The sequence below is a fragment of the Lissotriton vulgaris genome, chromosome 10 (assembly GCF_964263255.1).
Source record: "Lissotriton vulgaris chromosome 10, aLisVul1.2, whole genome shotgun sequence".
In the NCBI taxonomy this organism is placed as follows: Eukaryota; Metazoa; Chordata; class Amphibia; order Caudata; family Salamandridae; genus Lissotriton; species Lissotriton vulgaris.
Window position 1 is genome coordinate 718549508 of NC_141698.1, and position 26825 is coordinate 718576332.

The window sequence follows — 26825 nt, forward strand, 5'->3', positions numbered from 1 at the left end:
TGGTGGTGGATGTGGTGGTGGTGGTGGATGTGGTGGATGTGGTGGTGGTGGATGTGGTGATGGTGGATGTGGTGATGGTGGATGTGGTGATGGTGGATGTGGTGGTGGATGTGGTGGTGGTGGATGTGGAGGTGATGGTGGATGTGATGGTGGATGTGGTGTTGGTGGATGTGGTGTTGGTGGATGTGGTGTTGGTGGATGCGGTGGATGTTGTAGTGGATGCGGTGGTGGATGTGGTGGTGGATGTCATGGTGGATGTGTGCCTAGAAGCTCTATACCTCCCATCATATAGGTCAACATGTTGCTGCGAATGGTGATAAATAGCACGTTCTAGTCTGCTCTACCTGCATGTATGGTTCATCCCATTGAATTTTTCATTAATATATGTTTTATTTTTTGTAAAAACGATTAAACCAAGACCAGGGTGCAATGTGTTAAATGTGCATAACGGCACAATCACATTACAGAGGCCATGTGACTTTTAGAGACACGTTTCCCTGTGTAACAGTCCTTGCAATGTGCAATCTGAGACAGAAAACTATTTTTCCCATGTCAATTCTGCTGTACCGTTGTAAAAAAATGGACTGCCACTGTAGTCATAAATGTGTGAAGGTAATGCGTTTTAAGTTCCGCTGTTTTAAAAAATGTGTATTATGGAACCAAATTTATTTCACTGCAATGACAGACAACGGGTCGATCTATTGACAGACAATTATATGTAATTGACGTGGGTAAACGTGGCTGGTCGTCGCCTTTTTTACATGCATCTCCATGTAGAATTAAGAAAATAATATCACCTGGGAGGCACACCACTCTCCAACCGAGGATTACATACGTTCAGACCATCTGGTAGAAGGCGCTATATAAATGCAGCAAATCACCAAACCTTCCTCAAAGCACACAGGAAGCATTTCAGGCTCTTGCTGGGCAACATAAAGAGCACGAGCTGTTCGCCCATCCCCCTTTTGACATAACTAATTGCTATTTAATAATCTGCTCCCATTTGTGTTCAGGGGTACGTTGCAGGTTTGAATATCAGCCCTGAGCGGTCATGGCATTTATTCACTAAAATGGCAAATGCATTATTAGCTTTTAATTTTCAAAACCTTTCCTCGGAGCGAAGGATGGTAAAATATATTGTAGAAAGATTTTTAAGACTAGTTAGGTTGGCCGAGAGTGTTTGGAGGGTACGATTTGCCCGAGATTGTGATGTAAAATAGAATCTGGTGTTTCACATTGCACCAGGTTTAATGACCTAATGTGTATTAAAATAGAACATTTTTCATTCATAGTGCTAAAATTCCGAGAGTCACAAAATCATGGTATGCCGAGAATAATATTAGTGACCCTGTGTGGTTTAAATGCACTATTTCCCTCAAAGAATGACTGTTTCACTACATCGGAAAAGCGAAGAGAGCCCCCCACAAGTAAGTTTGATTGAATTCTTATGATGTCTCTACTAATCCATGTGATTGCCCCCACCCCTCCAGGAAGTTTGAGTTTAGTTGCGCCCCTGTGCGTGAGCGTGTGTGAGCCAGAGTCCTGTCTTGGCATCGTTGTGCAGTGCTTCCTACGCCAACCAGCCCAACGGCCACCACCAGAAGGTCGCATGTAGTGGTCACATGTGTACGACCAAATTTAACAAAAATATTTGATGGTGACAATTTTGTCCTCTGTCGTGAAACAGATAATATTATGAAGATGGCCTAATTTCACACTGCTGCGTAGTACACGGGTGGAGTCGTAGGTGACGCCATCCCCAACCTCAGCGAATATCCGGAAGCCACGTGTGCTTGGCTCATGAACTTCGTGTGCGGCTCCACCGCAAATGCAAATGTCTTGTTAGTGAATCGGGTCAAGTACATGTATGGGCGTGTTGGCGCAAAGGAGCTCAAACAGATGTTGATGTCAATAGCATCCTACTGGCAAAGAACTAGGTGTACCTTCTGCTTCAAGCAGGCAGTGAGGTTGTATCAAATAATCAGGCACAAAGTGTGCTATCCGTTTCCAAAATTACTTTTCAGCCAGGGATAGTTCATTGTAAGTCACTACTACAGAGACTCTTTGTGTGATGCACATTCACACAGTCTTGAGTATACTTAGGAGGGCATTGCTGTGGGGAGGGGGGGGGGGGGGGAGGAGAAATGCGACATGGCGGGCAGGGGAGGGGGCGGAGCGGGGAGAGGGTGTTAAGCAGCAGGGGCCTTTGAAGTGAAGCTAAGCTTCACTTCAAAGGTGTGGGAGGAGTGCGGCTGAGGGAACAGACGGCGATTTGGTGATGTGCACGCGCATTGACCTAAAAGCCACGGGCACAGCACCAAATCGCCAAGTTGGGTAAAGTCTGTTTAAGCCCCTATAGAGCTTCGCCAGCTATGCGCATGCGCACAGCAGGCGAGCCCTAAAAATAATAAATTGTACAAACAGGACAAAGGAAAAAAATGTTAGTAGAGCATGTTACATGTGTGGGAGCAAGGACCATTTAGCGAAAGATAGAGTGTCCTGCAAATAAACAAACCTCCATTTGTGGCATATTGACCCACTGTGCAATTGTCTGCCACAGGAAGGGGGTCTTCATCTTTGGTAAATGGGTTTGGAATTCAGGATCTTCTGAGCATGAAGAGGATGTACTTCTGCTATGCATGGACTAGGATGTGCTTTAGTTTGATGGTAAAAAATAAATTAAAGTACTATATAATTTATCACTATGGATTGACAGGTTTTAGTAAACATTAAGGAACATCTTGTACCCTCAGATGTTCATCCTGCGAATTTCACAGGAGAACCCATACCGAAGGTGTGATACGGTAGCCTTACGTTTTGAGTTTAAAGAAAGAATGGCAGAAAGAGGTCTATCAGTTATTTGGTGGTTGGACCAAGGGAATTTGTGGATTACCCTTTTCCTAATAATGGGGGACAAGTTTTACTTTTGGAAGATGGTGTTGCTTTTGTTCAATTCTTAAGCCAAGAATTTCCATTACTTTTCTGGTTAAGTAGTCAATCAATCAATCAATGCATTTATATAGCGCACTACTCACCCGGAGGGTCTCAAGGCGCTTGTGGGGGGGTTGTCCGCTACTGCTCGAACAGCCAGGTCTTGAGCTGCTTCCTGAAGGCGAGGTGGTCTTGGGTCGGGCGGAGGAGGGTCGGGAGGGAGTTCCAAGTCTTGGCGGCCAGATAGGAGAAGGACCTTCCTCCTGTGGTGGCTCTTCAGATGCGGGGGACGGCGGCAAGGGCGTGGCTGGTCGATCGAAGCTGGCGTGTGGGAGTGTAGAAGTTGAGGCAGCTGTTGAGGTATCTTGGGCCTTGGTTGTGTAAGGCTTTGTGTGCGTGGGTGAGGAGACGGAAGGTGATTCTCTTGTTGACCGGGAGCCAGTGCAGGTCTCTCAGGTGTCCGGAAATGTGGCTGTGTCGGGGGATGTCGAGGTTGAGTCTTGCTGAGGCGTTCTGGATCCGCTGGAGTCTCTTCTGGAGTTTGGCAGTGGTTCAGGCGTAGAGGGAGTTGCCGTAGTCCAGTCGGCTGGTGACGAGGGCCTGGGTGACCGTCTTCCTGGTCTCGGTGGGGATCCACCGGAAGAGCTTACGTAGCATGCGCAGGATGTTGAAGTAGTAAGTCTCAAGGGATTCTAACACAAGATAATTTTGAAAGAAAACCTCAAGCTGGTAACTGACAATATTAGAAACATTCCCTCTATCTTTAGAGAGGAAGTTAAACACCATCTAAACAAGCTTGCGGAGGCTGGAATCATTCAGGAAATGGAGTTCAATAAGTGATTAACTGAGTGGCAAGGAAGGCCAATGGGAAAATAAGACTCAAGGGATTTAAATGCAAATATTCTTGATAATAAATTTCTGCTTCCCAAAATTAGTGAAATGCTTGCAATGACAAAGAGGGTCAAATAGTTCACCTAGTTAGATTTGGTCGTACCATATCACCAAATTCTATTACATCCCAGCTGTAAGCAGATTACTGCCTTTATTACACTGTATGGTTGTTTTAAGTTCAACCGCATGCCTTTTTGCCATGCATCAGCAGCTGTATTCAAACGACTGATGTACTGCTCGATTAAAGATCTATATGGACAACTTTTTTTCCAGGCCTATATATTAGTTATGGGAAAAAATAGACCAGAACTCTATGACAAGATTATACAGGCATTACCCATTCGGCGTGAGATTGGTTTGACTGCAGAAATTGACAAGTGCAAGACTGCGGTACCCTCAGTAACAGATCTGGGGCATGAAGTAAGTGGGGAGGGTATTTTTCCTAAAGCAGTATTGTTGGAGGCTATTTGCAATGCTTCCTCACCTTCGAAGGATGATATGAGGTCTTTGTTTTTAGGAATGGTGGAATTTTATTTGAACTTTAAGGAATTTGCTACGAAAACCTTTGAATTGAGACAATTGTTGAAAAACAAGAGATTTGTGCAGGAAGACATATCAAACCTCCTATGATAGTATAAAGGACGCTATATGTATGCCATTACCCTCCAGGCTTTTGATCCTTTGGACAAGACTTTTATAACCTTTATTGGTAAAGGTTTGGGGCAGAGTCTACCCATATTAGTAAGAAGGAGGCGGAATCTATCCTTTCATTTGACTCATTTATTAACCTCCTCAGAGGTTAAAATCTCTGCAATAGATGGAGATATTGGCTTGTCTTCAGGGTATATGCGAGTTTAGGTAGTATGTGTGGGACTAGAATTTTGGTATTCGCACCAATTACAAACCTCTCATAAAAATTCTTACCACTGCTTATATGGTAAATGTGACATCAAGATTAGCGAGATTGTATTTATAACTGCTAGATTAGTATTGCTATGTTCAGTATTTGCCTGGATCAAGAATCGGATGGCGGATTTTTTTACCTTGATTTGGAACATGTAAGATGTGTATAATGGGTATGCAGTCGCTGCAATTGTTAATCTGGACTGTGAAGGACTCTCAAAAAGACTGTATACAAGAGTGCAAGTCTGACCCTGTTTTACCAAAATGCAAGAATATATGTAGATGGGGTGGCCCTTGAAAAGTGATGTAAATAAAGAGATCAAACACTTTTGGGATATAAGACATTAACTCTCTGGAAGAAGATGGTTTTCTGATGAGAGGCACAGGAGTGGTGCCCCAGGGGGAGTTAAGACAAAATCTTGCTTATTAATCATGAAAGCCATCTATGAATAATTAAAAAAAGGATTAAAAAAAAGCACAGCACTGGTGGCCTGGTACTGATTTGCAAACAATGATGAATCTCATAGTGTGTGCTCAAGCAGACAAAACCCTAGTTACTTTTAGACTACTTTAATCACCCAACAAGTGTTCATAAGGGCCCAGAGAAGATTTATTCAGATATTTTGGGATTACTTGAGAACATCAATGGTGTTGCATGCTATATGGTATTGTTGCTTAACCTTTTTACTATGTGGCCGGTCTGTCACTTAAGGATGTCTGATTCAAATATTGGGATAGAATTTTGGGATTGCATATTCTTGCATGATTCCCAAATCTATTTTGAGTGATAATGTAACCATTTAAATTCAATGCATTCCAAAATTTCTTAGCAAGGAATATTAGAGGGTTGCGTACTTCACTTTATCTTCCTGCTGACCATGGAGCCGTTGAACGCTTCAATTGAGTGCTTATGGGGAATATTCGCATGGCAATTAAGGGTTGGAAAAAATGGGAACTGGAAGTACAGAAACTGTTGTAGGCATACTCTTACTTCTCCTACGATAACTGGATAGTCCATTTAAATTGTGGACAGTCTTGCATAAAAACTAAATTTGAGTAGATGAGAAAATAAATGAATAAATAATTGGTCGTTTGAGGAGATGAGAGAAAACAATGAAGGCGCAGAATGGCACAAACATTATGACTGGAAACTTGGTGCGAAAGATTCCATTTTAAAGGTGGGAGATTTAGTACAAGTTTAGGACCAAAAAAAATAGATTAAGAGTCGTTCCACAAGGTGGCGGTGCTCAGCACCAACTCGAAGTTGAGTACTGTGGATATGTTGTATTTGAGTAAACTGACAAAATGTGCCTTCTCCGAAGCAATTAGGATGGGACAATCTGGTATGATGAAAGACAAAACTTGGCTAACGGATCTAGATGTGTGTCATGGAAAGGTTTTAAAATAAAAGAGCAGAGAGGTGTCTCACTTCAGGAAAGGTAGTGATAAGAGATTGTTCATCTGTGCCAAGGGAAAAGTCTCCTTTTCCAAATGTGCCAAAAAGTGTGGTTCTATGCAAGTCTAGTGTGGTTGGGGAAATAAGTGGTGAAGGAAAAAAGTTTAGAAAATCTGAAAGGAAAATATTAACTTCTAGGAAGCTCAAGGATTTTATAGTTGGGTGAAGGAAAAATGTACCTAATCTTAGAGGAAGTTATTAGCACCAACGAATTTCAATCTGCTTACCTTTAGTGTTGCATGCTAGCTTTTAATTGTAATTTGGCAATACTTTAGGCTGGTTAAATGTGATTTGTATTGTCATTTTAATTAATAATTTTTTCGTGTTATGGTAAGGGGGAAAGATGCCTTGCTTTGGAAGGTTAGGCTTGTGCACTATGTTCTTGGAATATTATTGCAGGGCATTCCAGGAGGTGAGAATATAGTGGTTGGGGAGAGGAGAGGCCGTGGATTATGGTACTTCTCATGGTTGGTGTTTCTACCAATAAAAACAGAATTCTATGCCAGCCTATGTGTATTCTTTCTTGCAAGCTGGCAACCTTTACAATTATAGCTTTAAGAGAAACTGCCAACAAGAGCAATACCAAGAATTGTTTTCACATTGTCAATGGGAATTAGCACACACCATTATATTTAGCGAGTAAGTTGAATTCCATTTCTCTACACAATTCCTGGTGATCAACACTCCACCTTGGTGGAGCCCGTTTTAAAAAGCTAGCTGACAATGGATGAAACCATGCTGGAGACATTGTAAAATGTGGCTAGGATTCAGCTAGAACAATATTTGTGCCTCATCAGGATCCATGTGATAATAAACATACTTACCATGTTCAAGGCGCCATATGCAGGTTGAATAGGGAGGAGACAAGATAGACCATTGAGTTACTTCCCATTTCATCGTATTTGATGAAGATTAGGGGTTACAAGGGACTGGCCCAGGCCAGGAATATAGGATGATCTATGGTGTTGAATGCCATGGAGCGATCAAGTAAAATGCTACAATCTAGTAGTATTCTATGTTTATCAAGAACAGACATGACCCCCAGTTTGGTAGACTGGCATGGCCTAAACCCAACTTGGAGAGGGCTCAGCAAGTTATTAGTTTCTGTAAAAGACAGGTTGTTGAAATTGAATAATTATTTCCAACATCTGGGGGCAAGGACATTGTTCACAAGTATCTGGAACCTTGCAATAAGTGAAGGACTGATCAAATAAGAAGCCTACATGTATTCATTGTGGTTGTGTCCAATGGTTTTCATATGTATGGCTGAGAATTTATCAGTAATACATGCAACAGCTATAAATGGACAAAAAGATACCTACACCATAATTAGCATAAATATATAGTGCCAAAAATAAACATACATTGTGTAATAAGTCGCACACCATTAACATGTTGATGAACAAAAGACAACCAAAAGACATCCACTAGTTTTCAGTTAAAAATTACAGCTATCACCTGTATCAAGAAATCTCATCATCGATATAATCACGAAATTTGTCGTGGATACCTGCCAAATTAGGAGGGATTCCAACACAAATAAGTCCCCCTAAATAAAACAATGCCTCTGTACAGGTAATGTATTACCATAGCTCTATCTTTTAGAATGTTTAAAAGTAGTATGCAATGAAGTGGCGAAAAAACGTTCTTAACTCAGCTTCACTCCTATAACTAACAGTGAAGAAAGATGGGTGGCTTATGCTGGTAATGGAGACCCGATGCAACAGGTAAGTATACTGTCCTCCTTTATCATGGTATCTTTGTTAATACTCATGAATCCTGAATAAAAGAGAAAGGCCATGCTTTCCTTAAGGAAGTGGAAGAGTAGAAAGGAATGGGAGCAAGAGAAACAAAGGAAGAATGCTGTAATACAAACACTACAGTGGGAAACTGAATTATGGTTAAAAAATGATGAGCTAAAGCAATGCGCAAGCCAAGGCTCACGGTACAAACCATAACCCAGGCCACCCCCATGCACAGCATACAAAATTCTTTGGCTAATGACCTCTGATGACACTACCCATAACAACGAAAATTAAGTGGCAAAGGGGTGGGCAGAATGGGTAAACCGAAAAAATTGCCGGTTTCAAGTGGGCAACCACAACTGTGCACAGCAGGGCTTGGTCACAGGGCCTGGCTTCTGGCCAGGTCCTGAGACCAACACACAGTAATAATAAACACAAATACACCCCACTTACTTATTCTTAGTAATCGGTAATGTATCCAGAATAATATGTCCCACAAAACAAGTGATTTAGATCATATATCAAAAAAGCATAATTATTTTTGAGGTATTTTTTATATAGCTTTATAAAATTACATGTTCAGACATGCTACATATACTAAACAAAACACATGTATCAATCGGAAAAAAGCCCCAAGAAACACAGACATTCATACAATGAATGTACATGTCTCCAGAATAATAAACACCAATAGGAACGTTTAGTGAGCCAGTGATACAATAGGTTACAAATGAACATACACTCAAAATAACTGTGTAAACACCATGTACTAAAAATACTCCATCAGGGCGTTGAATTAATGATTAATGCAGTGGTCAGAAGGTCATCTGAAATGTGTATGTTGTGTCCATTTATCATAGTACACAAGGGCTCAGTACAATGTAAAACACAAGTTGACTCAGGATTTAAAGTATGCGCCGCAGGGTTTCAAACAAATAAAGAGTACCGAGGCACAGGGGTTGTATCACACAAATCCAGCCAGCAAGCAAGTGTCTAGAGGCTGGAAAGACCAATATTAGTGTGATCAGCCATTCTCTAACTCTATAAGTCTCAGTCTTCTCTTTCTATGATAATATTTACAGCGCTGCTGTGATGACCATATTCCATTTATCGTTATCTATGTGGTGCCACGTTCACCTCCAGAACCCATAGTCACTGTTTTTTGAGGATCCACGGACCGACCATTTAATTATAGAACGGCTGATTACACTAATATTAGTATTTCCAGCCTCTAGACATCTGTGCCTCTGTACTCTGTTTCTGAGACCCTGCACTGCATACTTGGAATCCTGGGACAACTTGTGTTTTACATTGTATTGAGCCCTGGTGTATGAGATCTGGACACAGCATACGAATTTCAGATGGCTTTCTGACCACTGCATTATTCATTAATTCAGCGCCCTGATGGAGTGTTTTTAGTACATGGTACCTCCGAAACGCATGTCGGTGCACTCTCTGTGGTTTTTACACATTGTATGTTAAGTTGTGTTTATGTTCATTTGTAACCTATTGTAACACTGTTTCACTACATGTTTCTATTGGTGTTATTCTGGAAACATGTACGTTCATTGTATGATTTTTTTGTGTGTTTTTGGGGCTCTTTCCGATTGATACATAATGTTGTGAATAGTTTAGTATATGTAGTATGTCTGAACATGTAATATTATAAAGTTATATACAAAATACCTCAACAAAAAAAATTTAAATTTTTTGATAATAAATGATCTAAATCACTTGTTTTTCGGACATATTATTCTGGATACCTTACCGGTTACTAAGAATAAGTTAGCGGGGGAGTATGTGTTTATTATTACTATTTTCGCCCTGGTTGCTTCCCCCTTAAATTGCATTTTTTCAGGGACCCTCTTATGTGTTCTTTATTAATTCCTGAGAACACCACACTACAGTATGTGTTTTTTTCTTTTTACTTTTTTTTGTTTAAACAAGGTTCTTATACTGGAACCCTCTTTGTTTTTACATTTATTTTTTAAATTATAAAAAAAAAATTTGTGCTCTTCATTTCTTAAAACATGTAAAGGCGCCGGTGATTTGTGTTGTAGGTACTGGTTTCATTGCACAAAAGATGACTTGTTCAGTCCCCATGAAATTTTTTTTTTAATACACATTTCTTGCAATATGTGAACACCTGCAATCTTAGTCTCCATGCATTTCCGGTGGAATTGTTCCCTCTTCACCTTCAACCGGTTACGGATTTTTCATTTCCTCTCCAAAAAAACTTGCTCGGTCGCTTGACTCAAGTGTTTCATCATTCCACTGATGCCAAAACGTAAATACTGGGATGTTCATGCCGCAGGACCTTGCTGCACAAATTACATGTCATCTTTCATACAATTTATTTTTCTCCCTGGGTGTGACAAATGTCCACTCTAGGGATTTTTGGCTAGAATGAGTTGCTCTTCCACATTTAAAAGTTCAACTGCCAAAGCATCATCTTACTGCTGTACTAGCAAGACCTCGACACGATCCTGCTGTTTGGTGGCTTCGGCGTATCTGATGTGCAGACATTTTGGTCATAGCAAAAGCTTACTTCTCTCAGTGTCTCGTGGGGGCGGGATGGAAATGAAGATGGTGCCCTGCAAATGGGTGGGCTCCCTTTTCCTACAGGCTATGGTTTCGTTTATTTCACAGTGCTAGGCATTTTTACCATTCATCTGCACCCCCGTTTTGCTTTCCTCTGATTCAAGCATCCTCCATGGATAAGAAGGTTTCTACAGTACCTAGAGTCCTTTTTTGGCTCTTGCACGATGACACAGGTGGGACCTTTATTATTATTTTTTTTTTTTAAAGAGCACTGCAAACATCCTGAATTTTCTTAAAGGTTTTTGGGAGATAAAACAAATAGAGATATATTGTTTTTGGGTAAAGAAAACCCAAGTGCATCTTTAACTCTTGTAGTAGTAAATATCAACTTTTCAATGTTTTAAAGCTTTATTGGGGATTGACAGAACTACCGTTCCAGGCTGTGCTGAACCCTCCTATGTCTGTTTTCTGGGATTAACGGAGAAGCTGCAGATCTTTAAGCAGGCCTGCCAAGCGTCACGCATCAGGCGTGACGCTAAGCCATTTCAGTGCCGTGTTCCCGCATCACCGCACTGAAATGCATTGTCACGCATTTTTACCACTGACCACACTGTGCTCTGACAGCGCTGAAACTGGCTGACCGCTATGCCAGGTGCTAGCGTGCGCCGACGCTCAGACACCTGTGTGCCCCCGGGCCGCAGCAGACTTCATTTGCGGCCGGCAGCAGCACAGTTAGTAAACAGACCGTTCAAGATATGCTTACACAGTGTGCTACAAATGTTACAATCTGCCAGCGCTGCTGCAGGTATACAGCGAGTCAAAAACTGCCCAATTAAGACCCGAGTGGGGCCTACCTTCAGCATTTGTTGCGCTATAGCCTGTGGCGCCGCATCGGGGGATGATCGCATGTGACATCCCTTCCTGAGTCCTGGAACAGGCAAGTGAGGTCGGTCAGAAGCGTCGCAGGGCCTGGGACTCGACTGGAGTCATTGCCACGGTCAAATTTAATCACATCATGATCCCGGGACGCAACTTGACTGAGGGCCCGAAGTATCATACTCTGGCAGAGCAGTTTGCCGCCACCGGATGAGTCATTGCGGCTAGGATTGTAGGCCGCCACCCGCAAATATTAGTAAGTGCCTGGCTGAAAGAGCTTTTTAAAGGTAATGGGGGCGCACAATTACAAAGTCCAAACAGGCAAGATTTATGTAAGTATTGTTCCTTCTTTATTTGTTAAAAAGTGTAGAAAAGTTCATCATTTCGATTATAAAAGAATCAGCCAACGCATTTCTCACCCTCACAGGGAGCTTCCTCAGGGCTCTTATGAATGTCCAACACTAGTGTGTGCTAGTGTGTGTCTACGGAGAAGGACTCAGAACGTGAATAAGGATTCCGAAGGAGTAATCGTTCCAGGTTAGTATGCGCAATTAAAGCGCCAAAAGGACCTCTTATGAATATCCAACAATAGTATGTGTCTACGGAGACTGCCTCAGATCACAAATAGGGATTCCGAAGGAGTGATCGTTCCAGGTCAGTATGCGCAATAGGAACACCAGAGCGGTTTGCTGCCACCGGATGAGTCATTGCGGCTAGGATTGTAGGCCGCCGCCCGCAAATATTAGTAAGTGCCTGGCTGAAAGCTGTCTAATCATTTTCACTGACTCTCTCCGATAAAATACATTTAGTTTATTTTAGCGCGTGGTCTTCCTCAGTTAGCCTGTCCTGCTGTGTTACACAGCTGAAGTAAAGTTCTAATGTCGGTCACAGACACACACAGTAAGGACTGGACAGGACTCGGCTGTGTAGCGATGAGTCGCCCAACTTTTTGAAATAATTACAGCGGCGCCTGCTGTAGTGCCTCACTTAGTCTGAGGCTTGCCTAATCAATGCCGGGAAGTGCTGCTCTCGAGTCAGCGAGTTTAATACTGACTGTTGGGTGTTGGTTCTGTACTATAATTTAAGCAGCTGGGAGCTAAGCTGTGTGCCTCTGGCTGCAGTGGGTGCCTGTGGGGCTGGGAAGGTAGCAGCCCACCGATTGTAACAGGTTCGGGTCATGATTTCATTTGGCCTGAGAGTAGTAATCGTTTTTAAATAACTACTCTACAGCGCCCGACCCTGGCTGCCAGCTCAGCTGTGACCCACCTATCTCACTGTGTTTGCCTCAGCCTTGCCCAGTGCCCGACCACGGACGTGCGTAGAGTCAGATGACTCTGTTGACTCAATTTTAATTGCGCACTGCACCTGAGAAGACTCCATCTTCTCAGCTGCTGTGCGTAATTAAAATTACGAATTTTGCGTTGTTGGGTGCCTTCACCAATCCTTTTTTTCTACCCATTCTTTGTATTGTAGTTCTATATTTTACCTTGTGTAAATTCAGAACTAGAAGAACCAAAATACAGAACTCATATGGGTGAGGTATGCAAAAATGAATGGAATTGAAAAGCGTCTGTCAAATAGAAGAGGCACAACATCTTTAGGTGCCATTCAAGCTTCCTTGCATTAAACAGCTGTATTTTGAGCAGTAGGCGCACCAGCTTCCTTGACGGAAGTATCACAATTTTGCAGCGTGCACTGATCATCCTTGTGCACACATATCGATAGCATGGGAGCAGCTCCATGTTTCTCTCACTTGAGTGCTTCTCTTCCTCTCCCACGCTCCGTGTTGTTCTCATTAGTTTGTATGCTCCTTGCGATCCCACAGTATTCCTCTCCCTTGTGTGCTCCTTTTCCCCTCTCTATCTCATCCCTTCCACAACTGCACCTCCAATTCCCCCACCCCTCAGTCCTATGTTTTTTAATTATTTGTTTTTAATATTTTACTTTACCGATTCCTCTTGTTAGAAAAAAGAGGCACTTGAGTCAATTTGGAAGCGTGCACGCATGGTCATGCACAAGGCGCTTGCATAATGATACATATATTACATAATCACGTATGCGCTATTGCACCTTTTTTTCTCTTTGTTGCTGCTGCTGTAAATGTAAAGAGTACAGCATAATGGATTGGTAGAGCCAATAGGCCTCAAAGACAAGACCTATTGGATTGGATTGGATTGAATCCTTGAGGGGGATTCTGGGGGCCCATTGGGCAGAGGCTGACTGGAATAAAGTTGTTTTTCTGCCGCCCACCCTGCAACACTACTAAAAGCTGGGATGAGAATGTTGTTGGGGCCTCGCATCCTGTTTGGGCCTGGTCCCACGTGGGACAGAGGCACTGAAGTCCACACTGTGAAGGTCTGCATATCCGCATCATTAATAGCCAGGGACCTGGGAGGAGTATGAGGGTCAACGTGGCAAAGCCTTACTATGGCAATCGGTTGTTAATTGGCTTTTCTGTCGATCCGTCCGGCAGCGCAGTTCTATGTCTTCCTGCCTCAGCCTATGCCCCTGTCCAACCCAGGTGTATGTCTACCTTATTAGCAGAGAACTTAAGGTACTGCCTCTGAAAAACGTGTTTAATATCATGGTTCCACATTCGCTCAACAGTATGATCTGGTTACAAGGGCTCAAGTGCTCTTCAATTTCTGGTGCTTTGCAGTAGTTTTAAAACCTTGTTAGGGTTTCTTGTTGCTCAAATGGTTGTAATTTCTGATATTTATAGGTTTCCATCGTCGTCTTTACTTAATTTTGCTCCCAAGAAAGTGTCACTCAGTCGTCGAAATGTCATTCATAATTACTCTAAAATTATGAAAATGTCACACATAGCAATCTAAAACCTTGGCAGCTATGTTTATGGGACAACTAAATAGGTTTGCATTGCTCCACATTTAAATACTTCTTGACTTTCTTGCACAGATTATTGCACTTCTTGACAAAGAAAAGATCTGCAGCAAATAAGACTATTTTTTGCTATGCTTCTCTTTTATATGGATGCAAAACTGTGCTCATTTGCAACAACATTTGAACAGAAGAGACCGGTGAAGGGAAACCCTCTGGAAGTATGGGAGGAGAGAAATGAACTGTAAGATGTTCAGACAGGATACTGCCACCAGATCAACTGTCTGAGCCATTTTCACCAATCCACCAGGTAAAAAATAGACTACCGTTCAAATATATGTTGTGCACTTTGTCCAACAGGAAGCTAAGAAGAGACAGTCATGGTAAATACAGCTTTGGGGATCTTCAATGCAGAAGTTCAATGCTGAAAAAAGAAAGATGGACTGAATGCTGAAGAGGCAAGTTTATGAGTTTGCCTGGAGAGGTCCTGCAGGAGGCGCAGAACAAATTGATCCTGCATTCAACTGAGTTTGCATTGCTTGGTGCGCCACAAGGTCATCTCCCGCTTAGAGAAAGTGGAACAGCATGCAAAAAATCAAGTGCTTTCCCACCAGGAGACACTTTTTTTCACCATGGTTCTTTTCATATTATTCAATTGCATTTTAGGTTCTTTTTTTAAAGAAAATACAAAAACTTTTTTCCCAAAAAGGTTCTTTTTCGAGAAACATCTTTTATGGTTTGGGAAAAAGATAAGCATGTTACTTGTTTAGTAGGCGAGTGAGTGCTTGGGTGAAAGTAAGGGACAGAAGGGGAATTCGTGAGAGCTAGGGTTCACGGTACCTTTGATGGCACATCTTAGGTATCGGATATGTACACTTAGCAGGTTTTGACATTTCAGCAGCATTTGACAGTGCAATGTTCAAAAGGATTCTTACAGCCCCATCCGACATAATATGGGTGCTTGAGAGGGTTCACCTCTGCCAAGTCAGGTTAGCTTATTGTTTGATCCTGGAAGCATCTCACACCTATGCAGACATCAATTGCTGACTGGTAGAAGTGGTAAATCTAATGCAAAGTAGTCGTTAGGAACATCAGTCATGGAAATGGTAACTCTAAAAGTCTCCATGACATTTCTTAAAACGTTTACTTTATAATATTTAAAAATAAGCCATTTTTCTAGCTAGTTCAAACCAGAGAGACAGTATTAGAATTTGTAATCGGCCTGCCATTGTGCCAATATCTTTTGGGTGCTAGTCACTAAGGACAATACAATTTTAAATGTCTACATGTCCTACGTTTAAATACCATGCACCCGGACTTATGGGCTTCTACGCCTACATGGGGGTGGGGGGCTGCTTATCAAAATGGGAGATTCTGACCCGTCAAAAAAGTTTATTTTGCCAGGCTAAATTGTAGTAGTTCACCGCTACAGTCCGTTTACCAGGATATCCTTAAAGCCATGCTTGCACTGCCACAGTAGTTTATGACATAATAGGTGCTGCAGTCCACTGGTGGTATTTTACTTTAGGCCTAGTGTACACTTTGTACCATATACTAACGACTTAGAGAGAAATTAAATATACTGAATAGGAATATGGCTATTCAGCCAGGTTTAAAGGGGTAGTACAGGCACTTTACTACTGGATATTAGGTGTAAAGCGTACTAAGGTTTAAAGGCAGCAAAAGTACAGGATCCGGCAAAAGGTGACCAATACAGAGTGACCCCACAGAAAATGCAGATGTTCTACAGTACGGGACAGATTTACACCCAAAACCACAAAAGCATGCTTACAGAGCACAGCTCAACTTTACAGCAAAGTTTGGTGTTCACCCGTTCAGTGGTTTGGGATACAGGTGTAAGTAAAATATCCTATGGGGCACTAAAATAGTAAGAAAACGTTCATCATTTCCCCCCTCGACCCTTTCACTATTATCCCTGCCAGGACATATTCCAGAATTGGCATGCTGGACCATATACGACTGCCTGGTGACTGCCAAATTTTGGGGTAAAAAGTTATAAGCAAATCAAAAAAAGCATTTTCAATGTAAAGTGCGGCTGAACCATAAGTATAATATGGCTACAGCCACTGTGCAATACATATTGAGAAGGTTTAAATGCGTGGGTGAATGCTACGGCAACAAGAATGAGACAGCTTCCATTTTACAAGACTGGAACAACTTAAAACTCATTTACGAAAATCTTGTCTATCAACATTTGCAGAATGTTCAGGTGCCCTGTCACAATAATGACTTACTTTAGTGGTTTATTGCAGAATGAAAAACAACTTTAAGTGGTGACAGACTAAAGGTTGTTCAGGCGCTATCCACCTTGTGAGGAACACTTCATATATCATTAAAACCCCCCAAGCCTTTATGTTTTGGTAATGTGAGAATGGTTTCCTTCTTGTTGAAGTTCAGGAAGGGGAAGAAAAGCTCTGACAAGGGTGAGTAAACAAAAACACTCAGCAACTCTTTCTTGGAGGGACGACTCCTGATTAAAGACTAATCAATTCAAGAATGGAAAAAATAAAAAGGCAATCCTGAACCAGAAGTGAAGATCATACTGTTAAGCAATGTACACAAAAAATACTTTCTCACACTACTGCATGTCAATTACTCTGAGGGAGAAGATTCTTAAAACTAAACAAGCAAGCAGACAAATTATTTACCTACGGTTACATTCTTTGGGTGGATACATAACTGCAGATTGCGCACCTTTTGAACATTCCCCAGATGGATCTGGAAAACTCCACACCCAGTTCTACAGTACACCAGCCTATGCAACGGTGTGGCTCTGCAAAGCCCTGGAAATGGCTGAATGGAGCCGCATATAAGCACCACTCCAGTGAACTGACCTCAGTTTCTTATCCCCATCACTTTCTGCACAGTCAGCCAAGAAGTGTAGATCAACTATTGGCAAAAGTGTGCTGATCTCCAACATGTGACCTTTTGAATGTTAAAAGACAATTCTCAAGAATAGAGAAGAGGGAGGGCAGTAAGGAATTTGTGATTAGATGGAGTATTCACAGGAAAGTTTTAACAAAGGCATTTGAATAGATACCAAAGCAGTATCTCTCTCACGGTGGAGGGACTGCAGTGGGCTTAAATGAGAAATACCTGGAAAACTGAGAAGGCAAAGTGATCTTCCCATAGGAAATAGGGTTCTTTCCATTGATTGAAGATGCCCTGTGCCACCTTGGGGTGAAAATGCCACTTGTGGTCTATTTGATGATGCCTGTTCAATATGTGCACTCTGGCATTCAAGGACCTTGCTATGGGGCAAGAAGACATTCTATAGATGAAGTCACTCAGAGACAAGTAAAGTTTCCTGGCACAAGGCACAGGACCAACCTATGCATTCTTTGTCGCAGTACCACATGGATGTTGCGATGTCCTTGATGACCTACCTGTACCAGCCTCCACTTTATGGATGACAAGGCTTTCAGGGATAAACTGATCACTGGCAGGAGTATGATGTGGAGCTAACCTTCCACAGGAAACCACGGTCCTTTGACATCCGTATGCCCTAGGCAAACCTATCCAGCAGGGACACATATGCCACCACAGTCAGCTCTTGGTATGGAGGGGAAAATACAGACCAGATGGATGTCTATCAACCACCACTGCAGATCGAGAGCGGTTGCTTGTGAAATCAGTACAGAGTTGGAGAGGTTCCACTGCTGGACTCATGTGCCACATGGGGTACACGATAAGGAGGATGCATGAGGGCAGGAGTACAGGAACTCAGCTGTCTTGGCAGAGGGAGGCCGATCCCAAAACACCAGGATTATGCCACGAATACCCAGACTTGCTGTACGCAGAAGGGGGGCAAGGGGATGGTGGAGGTAAGTTGGGGAAGGCTATGAATACCACCATGTCTAGTACTGCCCTATGAATCAAAAAGATCCTCTAGGGACAAGTTAGGTGCGTCTTTGGCCCATTGATTTAAAACCCTAAAAAGGTATAGAGGCTTGCCATTGTCTGAGTTGGTCTGCAATTGACTGTGGCAGCCAGTCTTCAGCGGCCAGTCATGGAGGTAGGGGAATAGCTGTACTTCTGATCATTGAAGATGGACTGCGTTCATCATTTTCGTGAATACCCAAGGGGTGGAAGTAAGGTCGAAGTAAAGCACAGCAAACCTTAAGAGTTCTTGGCCCAACTTTAAACACAGGAAATTCATCTGGGACTGCAAGACGGGTTTATGAAAATGCAAGTTAAAAGCAACCGTCCAGTCTCCTGGATTCAGAGGTGAAAGAATATGAGCCAACGAACATCCTGAATAAGTCCTTCAGTAGAAAGGTATTTAGCCGGCAGATGTCCAGAATGGTCTCCGGCCCCTATCCTTTTTCGGTACAAGGAAATCGTGGTAGTAACATCCCAAACCTTCCTCCACCCTCTTTTCAGAGAGGTCCTGGCTTCATAGCACTTTGGGGAGCAAAAGTAGTACCTTCTGCTTCAGAATTTGCAAGCGCTCATCCAAGTACATTATGGTGAGGGTGATAATGAGTTGGGGAAGAAGTGAAGGGAGTTTGTAGGTTGTTTGAACTATCTGCAAGACCAAATTGTCTGATGTAATTATCTCCAGCCACAGAGGAAATGTTGGAACTAGGCTTCCACTGACCTGGCATGAACCACGGAGTACAAACTAAAGAGCCTTGCAAGCTGCTGCAGCATGGAAGGAGGGGTTAGAGAACTGCTGCCCTGCAAGTTCTTTGCATCTGAGGCCCAGAAAGGACAAAACGGATTGCTGCACCACTGGTTGGGATAACAGAGGCAGTTTATAGGCCAAACCCACTGGAGTAACTTATAAAACTGGTGAGGAATTTTTTTTTCTGATGTCAACAATGCGAAGGACCATCAGCTGGCTTGGATGACGTTGAACCTCTGTAGAATAGAGTACCTTTTCACCCAAAATTCTGCACCCATAAAAGGCCATATCCATTGAGCACACCTGTACACTGAAAATCTACTAGACATCAAGCATGTCAGATTTCTCACAACCACACTAATACCAATAACCCTTCCAATGCAATCTTTATTACCCCTGGTGAGCACTATTCACATACTTTGGCAAAAATAATACATAACCAGCACGTTGCAGCAATGAGCCTCAGATCTTCTGGGACCACTGGCTAGCTCTCATCCTAGCCTGTATGTTTTTGCCAAGTGTATGGCAATCAGTGCTAGACAACTTCGAGCTAAAAACATAAGAAAACATTCTCTTGCCAAAAGAATCAGTCAACTTGGATTATCTGTCCGGGGATTGGTCGGAAAGAAGTTAAGGTTAACCATGCTAGCGGAAGCATGCACAATGAAGTTCTCTGGTATAGGGTGTTCCATCAAGAAATCTGGGTGATCCGACACAGGTCTATGTCGCTGTGGATCTGCTAACTGGTGGGAAAGAACATAGTTTTGACCATGTAGACATTAGAGTCAATAAGGCTCCCAATAAAAGGCAACAATGGCTCAGAGTCCATATCCCTGGCTGAAGTATAACTGAGGATTTGAATTTTGTTTGATGGAGGCCAACAACAATTCTCGCACTACATCTGTCCTCCTGACCACATATTTAAAGCCATTTTCCTCTTATGGCCGTCTTTGTGGTTTATTAAGCCCAGCTACAGGGGAGGTGTTCACCCCACTGGCATTTTGTAGAAATAGGTATGCCTCATTAGTATTATAAGGAAGCATGAGGGACCCAACTGGATATTACACAGGGTCAAAAGTTTGAGCCAAAAAAGAGAAGGGAGCTACTGTTGGCAGCTGTGTCCCAGTAGAGGCATGGGGTTGAAATCGGCTCCATGACAACCAGACACGTTTTTGTAATCTGGTAGCATGGTATCGGTCGGGCTGGGGCCAAGGAAAGATCAGTATTTAATTTGGGTGCCATCACCAGGCTGTCTATTAGTGCCTGGTGTGGAGTTGTGTTCCTGGAACCAGTATGGACTTCTAAGACCGGGTTTAACACTGTACCAGAACTGGACAGGCCCATGAACAGGTATCAAAGGGGGGAAATGGTGTCAAGGGAGAACCCCCCAGGCAGTAACCTGAGAGGAGGCCCCTGTGGCTTCTTGATCCCAAAGGTGTACCAAAAATTTGCTATATGGCCTCAACCTAAGGTTGACGAAGGCTCAGGGAGCTCTAGTGCGACAGGAATAATTGACTAATCTGCTCCAAAGCTGGGCAGGCAAATGGGTGTGATTTCATCTTGAACACCCTGGCTCGATCTCTGTAGAACTAGTGTAGCAGGATGGGGTGGAGTCCTCCTTTGTCTTTGTTTTTGGACTTGAAGTGCGAGTGGTAATTGGACTGTCTGTGGGACATACATTGTGATTGCAACAAAGCCTGAGATTTGGAGCAGGACTTTGGCTTTGACCTTCTTTTGTGTTCAACAAGTAGAGCTTTACCTCACGGTCCTGGATTGTCTTTGGGTGCATAAAGGCATGATTATAGTCATGACTGGGGCCAGGCACCATAGATAAACCTTGTGTGGGTCTGTGACCAACAACTGCTTCCTGCAGTCATGGGACAATTTGAAGACAATTTTGAAGACAGCAGATTTAGGATGGGACATAGTTCACTAGCCAATTTACAGAAACATTTAGGGTCAAATGAAAGCACTGACAGTTTGGAATGGAGAGGAGGAGCTTTGTCATGAGGAGCTGTGTCAGAAGGTGGAAAGAAAGGAACTAATGTCATCGCACATACTCTGATCGGTCACTTCCAGGGCAGTTAGGAGGCGCATGCTGCTACCAGACAGCACTGCTTTGAAGTTTTCTGTATCCAGTCTGGTTTCTGGAGAATATTCAAAAGGCGGGGAATCGTCAGTTAAGAAATAGCCATCAGAAGTATGCAATTTACTTTGCAAATTTTAAGTAAAGAGACATCTATTCTGTAGCAAGATCTGACCCACAAGTAGGACTTTGAATGGTCGACATGCTCCAACTGGATTTAACTGGGAAACTAGGTCTAGGGAGGTAAACCGTATATATACACACACTCAGACCACAGAGGGCACAAATGTAAGGACCAAAACTGATCTAGTGTTTTTGGAATATATCTTACTTAAGCATGATTTTATCAGCAATAGGCAGTGCTTAATTTGAGCCAGTGGTTGCAGGCGAGTCCCACTGCTACTCTTTTTGGGGACTTATTCTTCATCATCAGACTGACACAAGAGAGAAAAGGAGAAAGGGAAGGCGAAAGATACAAAAACAGTAACAAAGGGAGAAAACAGGGATGAAAAGGTACAATGGACATTGCAATATAGAGACAGGGATAGTATAATGGTTCTTTAAAGGCATGAGGTAAAATAAATACTAGATCGCTTTATTTAGCAGCTCCAGCATTCAGCAACCACAGCGGTGCGCTTCTTTGGAGAATGTAGACCCCAGCACTTATTCTTTTAAAAATAAGTACTGAATGTGGGCATGCTAAATATTTAAAAAAAGAGCTCGGTCTTGCAAGGCAGAATCAGAACCCAGAAGGGGAACAAAAGTCAAGAAGTGCTAGTAATTGATATCAGATTCCGCAAATTAAGCAGGGCTATCTTGCTACCTGGGGAAAGAAACTTGACTGTCAGCTGAGTTGTTCTCTTATTAGTAAATGTAAGAGATTTTAACAATATTCACAGCAGCACCCTAGCTAAATATCATTGCCTCTATTGACAATCATTAGAAGTGAGTCTGTAGGTTAATGAATCGGTCTCGTTGACTGTTCTGAGATGCCGTATATGGGCACAGATATTTAATTTTAAATATGCATTAACATCCTCAATAGAGAAGCATTTTATTCCATGAAATGTTACAATACCGACTCTATTCGGTTTAGCAACACTTTCCCAACAATAACGTATCTATTTAAAAATACTAAAGGAACAGAGATTCTGTAAGGGGTTAAGAAATACTGATTAAAGTGTTAGAACCACAAACACTCCACTTCTAAAAATCGTACAGACATGTCACAGACAGCAAAGATAACCTGCCCTTGCTTTGGGCACCAATGCTTAATTTATCATTTACAAGTATATTGTGAAAACACTATAAAATTAAATATCAGATATACCTGATTTCCATTTGGTAGGACCTGCTTTTGTGATAGTTCTGGGAATACAGAGCTAGTTGTTGTTGAATATGTATACGTTAACTGGGGAATAAGAATTGTCTGTTTGTTGGCAGCAAGAGTTCTTAAGCATGGAACACTGTTCTGGCTTGAAATGGCAACTAATGTAGGTAACTGAGTAGTTACTGTAGGTAGAGCAATACTAATTGGATTGGCACTTGGTGGATTCACAATTAAAACCGGATTAGAGTCTGTAACACTGCTGTCCGTTTGTTCTTTTTTCACACAACACAAGTTCAAAGGCTCATCCTGAACAGTATGAACACTGCTATGGTAAACACTAGTTACGGTGGATCGTTCCGACAAGTCACCATGTTGCTTTGGTAGGGATAGGTCAAGAGGTTCTGCTTGTTGCTCTTCTTGTACACCAGTAGATGTACATTCTCCTGCAGGAGAGCTGCTTAATGATGAAAGGTTTAGTGGTGATGTAGATGGGGTGTTGCTTCTGGAACCAATTTGTGTCAATGTTTCCTCCGGTACAATTTGAGAACTTAGGACACCGAGAACATTTTCAGAATCCATTTCGACCGTGGGCTGTTTATTTTCCCCTGAAGATATGCTAGGCTCCTCCTCGACTGGAGTAACCTTTTCCAGCTGTAATGATGGACTTGAGGACTGTATCGAAACATCTCCAGCTTGCATTTTCTCAAACCATTTCTTCACCACTTCTAGTGGAAGGTTAACAGAATCCGCAATTTTTGAAAGTTCTTCGGCACTTGGATGTGCATTCAAAGCATAGTATGCTTTTAAAAGAGACAAAAGGTTTTTTAAGGGTGGCTGACTGGGTGCCAAAATGTTTTCCCCGGTATCCGATAACGTCGGAGATACAGATTTCTTTGCATCTGTCCCAAGTGCAGGAAGCTTAGCGGAGCATTTCATATCAAAGGGTTTGAGTTCAGTAAGTGCATTGATGCCTTTTAGGCAATCAGAAACTAGGCAAGTGCTATCCTTAACCCCTCCTTCGGATTTTATATATTTCTCAGATTTAATGGTAAGATCCTCTGGCAGTTTCTCGCTTTTGCAAATGTTTGGAACACAAGATTCCTTTTTTAGATTCTGAGGAACAATTTGAAATGCACTAGGTTGCTCCAGGCTGTAGTTTATTATGATTTTGGTTGTACCATCTTGATCAATCAAAGGAAGACTAATGGCTGAAATAAGTGAATGGCCACCTTGTATTGAGGCAGAACCTATAGTTCCTTCTTTGGATGTAAGATGAGCATGATTATTCTCCAATACTTGTCTTATCACGTTGCTGTCGACTGCCACTTTTAAAACATTCTGAATGTCACTTAAGTTGATACTAATGGGAGACACAAGGCCCATAGTTGGCAAAACAACAGCTTGTACCAAACCCTGAGGAGAACTAGTTGTCTGTAAGGTGGTGCCACTGCTAAAAACTCCGTTTTGCAAAGGAGTAGAACAGTTGATTCCAGGAGCAACTACAATAGGTTTGAATTCAAAGTCCACAGGCTCAGTTTTAATTTGGTTAACTGGAAGCTGCTCCTGTAACGGTTTGTTTTCTATCTTTTGCCGGATCGGTGGTCTTGCCGGGCTCCCAGGTGATGCCGACAGAGAAGGTGACGAGCACTGAGAAGTCTTGAGTCCTGAACGTGCTCGTCCATTCACAGGCAACAAACCAATACATTTTTTGCTACTAATGTGTGAGCTGTAGGACCCAGAATGGGAAAAACGTTTCTTGCAGTTTGAGCACTCATATGGCTTTTCTCCTAGTAAAAAAAGAAAATATGTATTACTGATTTTAAGCACTGTCCGCAAAGCCCTCTTAATCTAACATTGTATCTATCACCTGTTATCAATCACAACTAGTTGCACATTAGGACGTAACATTATCCAGATACTACAAATTATCTTTTGTGGGCAGGTCTGTGACAAGCGGTTAGAACTGAAATTTGTAATTTATATTTAATGGCGTCATCATATGTGCATTTTCTAAGATATTCAGATTTGATAACCTCTTCCACGATAAACTGCTGAGAGCAGTACAATATGCGTGCACACCACACTGGGAAGTATAGCTGGACTATAATGCCACAGGTGAGGGAATACAGAAAAAAGGATTTAAGGCTATTCATACTGAACACATTTTTTAGTAGAATTCATTTTCTTGCATTACCATCAAAAGATTCTTATCAGAACATACACACCAATCATTAACATAGGACAACTGCTAGAAACGAAAGCCAGCACGCTAAACAAGTGTGAAATATCGAAATTGGAAACAGAAGCCGACAAGTATTTGAGCACGTATAAAATATAGGAATTGATTCTTCATGGCAAAACAGCAATTTAAAGCTACATAAAACTATCATACCGCTATCACACAAAATGAAACCACATACTGTTGTAACATTTGGACAGGTTTATCATTAAGGTACAATTTGGTTTCAAATGTTTACAAGCCAACTCCTCTGAAGCCACACTATCAGGTGCTTTATCTGTGGCTAGTATTTAGGCACATTTTACGAATGTTGGGGAAAAAGGCTTTGGTTTTCCCTATTCATAAAACAAAATTGATGGGGCTTCAAAGATCCATTAGAATTGAAGGCTAATTTGGGCCCTCTGTATTTAATTGATGTGTGTATCTTTTCCTGCTGAAACTATCCTTAACACAGATCGTTAATTGATAGGAGTTAGTGAAACAAGACTATCCACCTACAGATCTATTGTTTAGAGTGGGCGTATCCTTGTCTAATATGACCATAGTTATTGAAAGACAATTAGCTTTAAGTATCTCCTTGGTTTTATGGAGCTAAAACTTCATTTTATTTCAGGCCTTCCAGAAAGCCTTTGCTAAAGAGTTTTTGGTAGGCAAAGATGGCTGCTAAATGGACTTTTATCTTCGAGAACACCGTTTTTGATTGGGCCAAATGAAGCAAATACAGAATATACCACCTTCTTGGCTTGAAAAAAGACAGACTATTGTTTTGACACCATAAGCACACCATATGCAAACGTGTTTCCACTTCATGGAATAACACTATCACCCGCAGGACATTTAGCTTGTTTCAACATTCGAATGCTGAAAGTGGTAATGATAGATGGCCACACTGACTTCAGAAGCCATGCTGCCAAATTCAATGACATCTGTGTTGGGTTGATGCTCTGAAGTCTCAATAATAGGATAGGTTGACTGAAAGTCTCTTGTGGGCATAATAGGAGATCAGTTAACTACCACTGTCTTGGACATTACCGAGTGATCAGGAGCATCTTTCCCTGGCGATTTTGACATTTTCCAGAAGCATCATGGGAAAGGGAGGAACGGCATACATAAATTCTTGCAACCAAGTCATCATAAGGGCACTGCTTTCTGACCCGTGTTCTGGTTGTCTGTATGTGAAGGTCTATAGATGGGGTGCCACCTTTCACGAATATGTCACAGATAACTTCACAGTCTTTCACCCATTCTGAACTTTCTTCAGAGTATCTTCTTAGGAAGTCTACCTGAAATTTCATTGCACATTGTACAGCACTATTGTGATTGATATTTTCAGCATTCTCATCCAACCACAGATCGTTTGGGATTCTAATGAGTGTTCTTGACCTAGAGTGTTTTTAATCTGGTGCCAGCCTACTTGTTCATTTAAAACCTGGTCATATTGTCTGTTTGAATCTAATTTGGGTGTTTTTCAGGGATGGAAAAAATGCCTTGAGAGCCAAGGAAATTGCTCTCAATTCCAAAAGGTTTATATGATAAGCCGCTTCTTTTTCAGTCCATCAGAGCTTGGATAGAGATGGGTTCCCATCCTATGAGGGAAGCATCTGTGACAATTGTTTGTTGGGTTCTCTTTTTTAAAAGCAACCCCTTTTACTAGATTGCTTCTAACATGCCATCAGTTTAGATATTGCTTTGCTACAATGGAAAATGTTACATTGTCTTCCGATGTGTTGTACTTCTGAGTCCACTGGTCTTCTAGAAATAGGTATAGGTAATCTTGCAATTGGGACAATGCACATACAAGACATCATAGACCCCTGGAACAAGGTTATCTCTTGCAGTCGGAATGAGTGTATTTATCAGTGTATTGCATGTGTTCCGGATTGATAATATTCTCTCCTTCAAAGGATACACTTTGTACCCAGATTGTCACCTAGAGACGTTAGTCTTTGAACTGGGAGCAATTGAAACTTATTTGCAGACCTAGACTTCCTATTAGCTTGCTTCAAGTCTCGTCTTATATTGGGTCGGTGCTTTCCGAAGTCAATTGCTTAAATAAGGATAAATGTATATTCCTTGTTTTCTCAAGTGAGCAGCGAAAATAGTCATGCATTTAAAAAGGATTTGTGGGGTTGACTTTAGACCAAATGGCAGGACTATGTACAGATAATGATGCTGTCCTACTACAAATTTCGGACATTCTATGATGTGGATTTATTGATACAGGAAGTATGCACCTTGTAGGTCCATTAACCGCTTAAATGCGGCGGCAATTCCGCCGCAGTGGTTTGATTGAGTGGGCAGGGCCACGTCGGCCAACAGACGTGCGCAGTGCTCTGGAGGT

The 26825-nt window shown here is 42.0% G+C and overlaps 1 protein-coding gene across 3 annotated transcripts in view; it reads right to left on the reverse strand.

Annotated features, from left to right (window-relative positions):
- The window catches only part of ZEB1 (zinc finger E-box binding homeobox 1), a 427369-nt gene that overhangs the window by 27792 nt on the left and 372752 nt on the right, over positions 1-26825 (reverse strand). For all 3 annotated transcript variants that reach the window (XM_086941557.1, XM_086941556.1, XM_086941555.1), the window contains one exon: positions 22246-24032. In XM_086941557.1, coding sequence (XP_086797683.1) covers positions 22246-24032 — 1787 coding nt within the window. The remainder of the gene's footprint in view (positions 1-22245; positions 24033-26825) is intronic.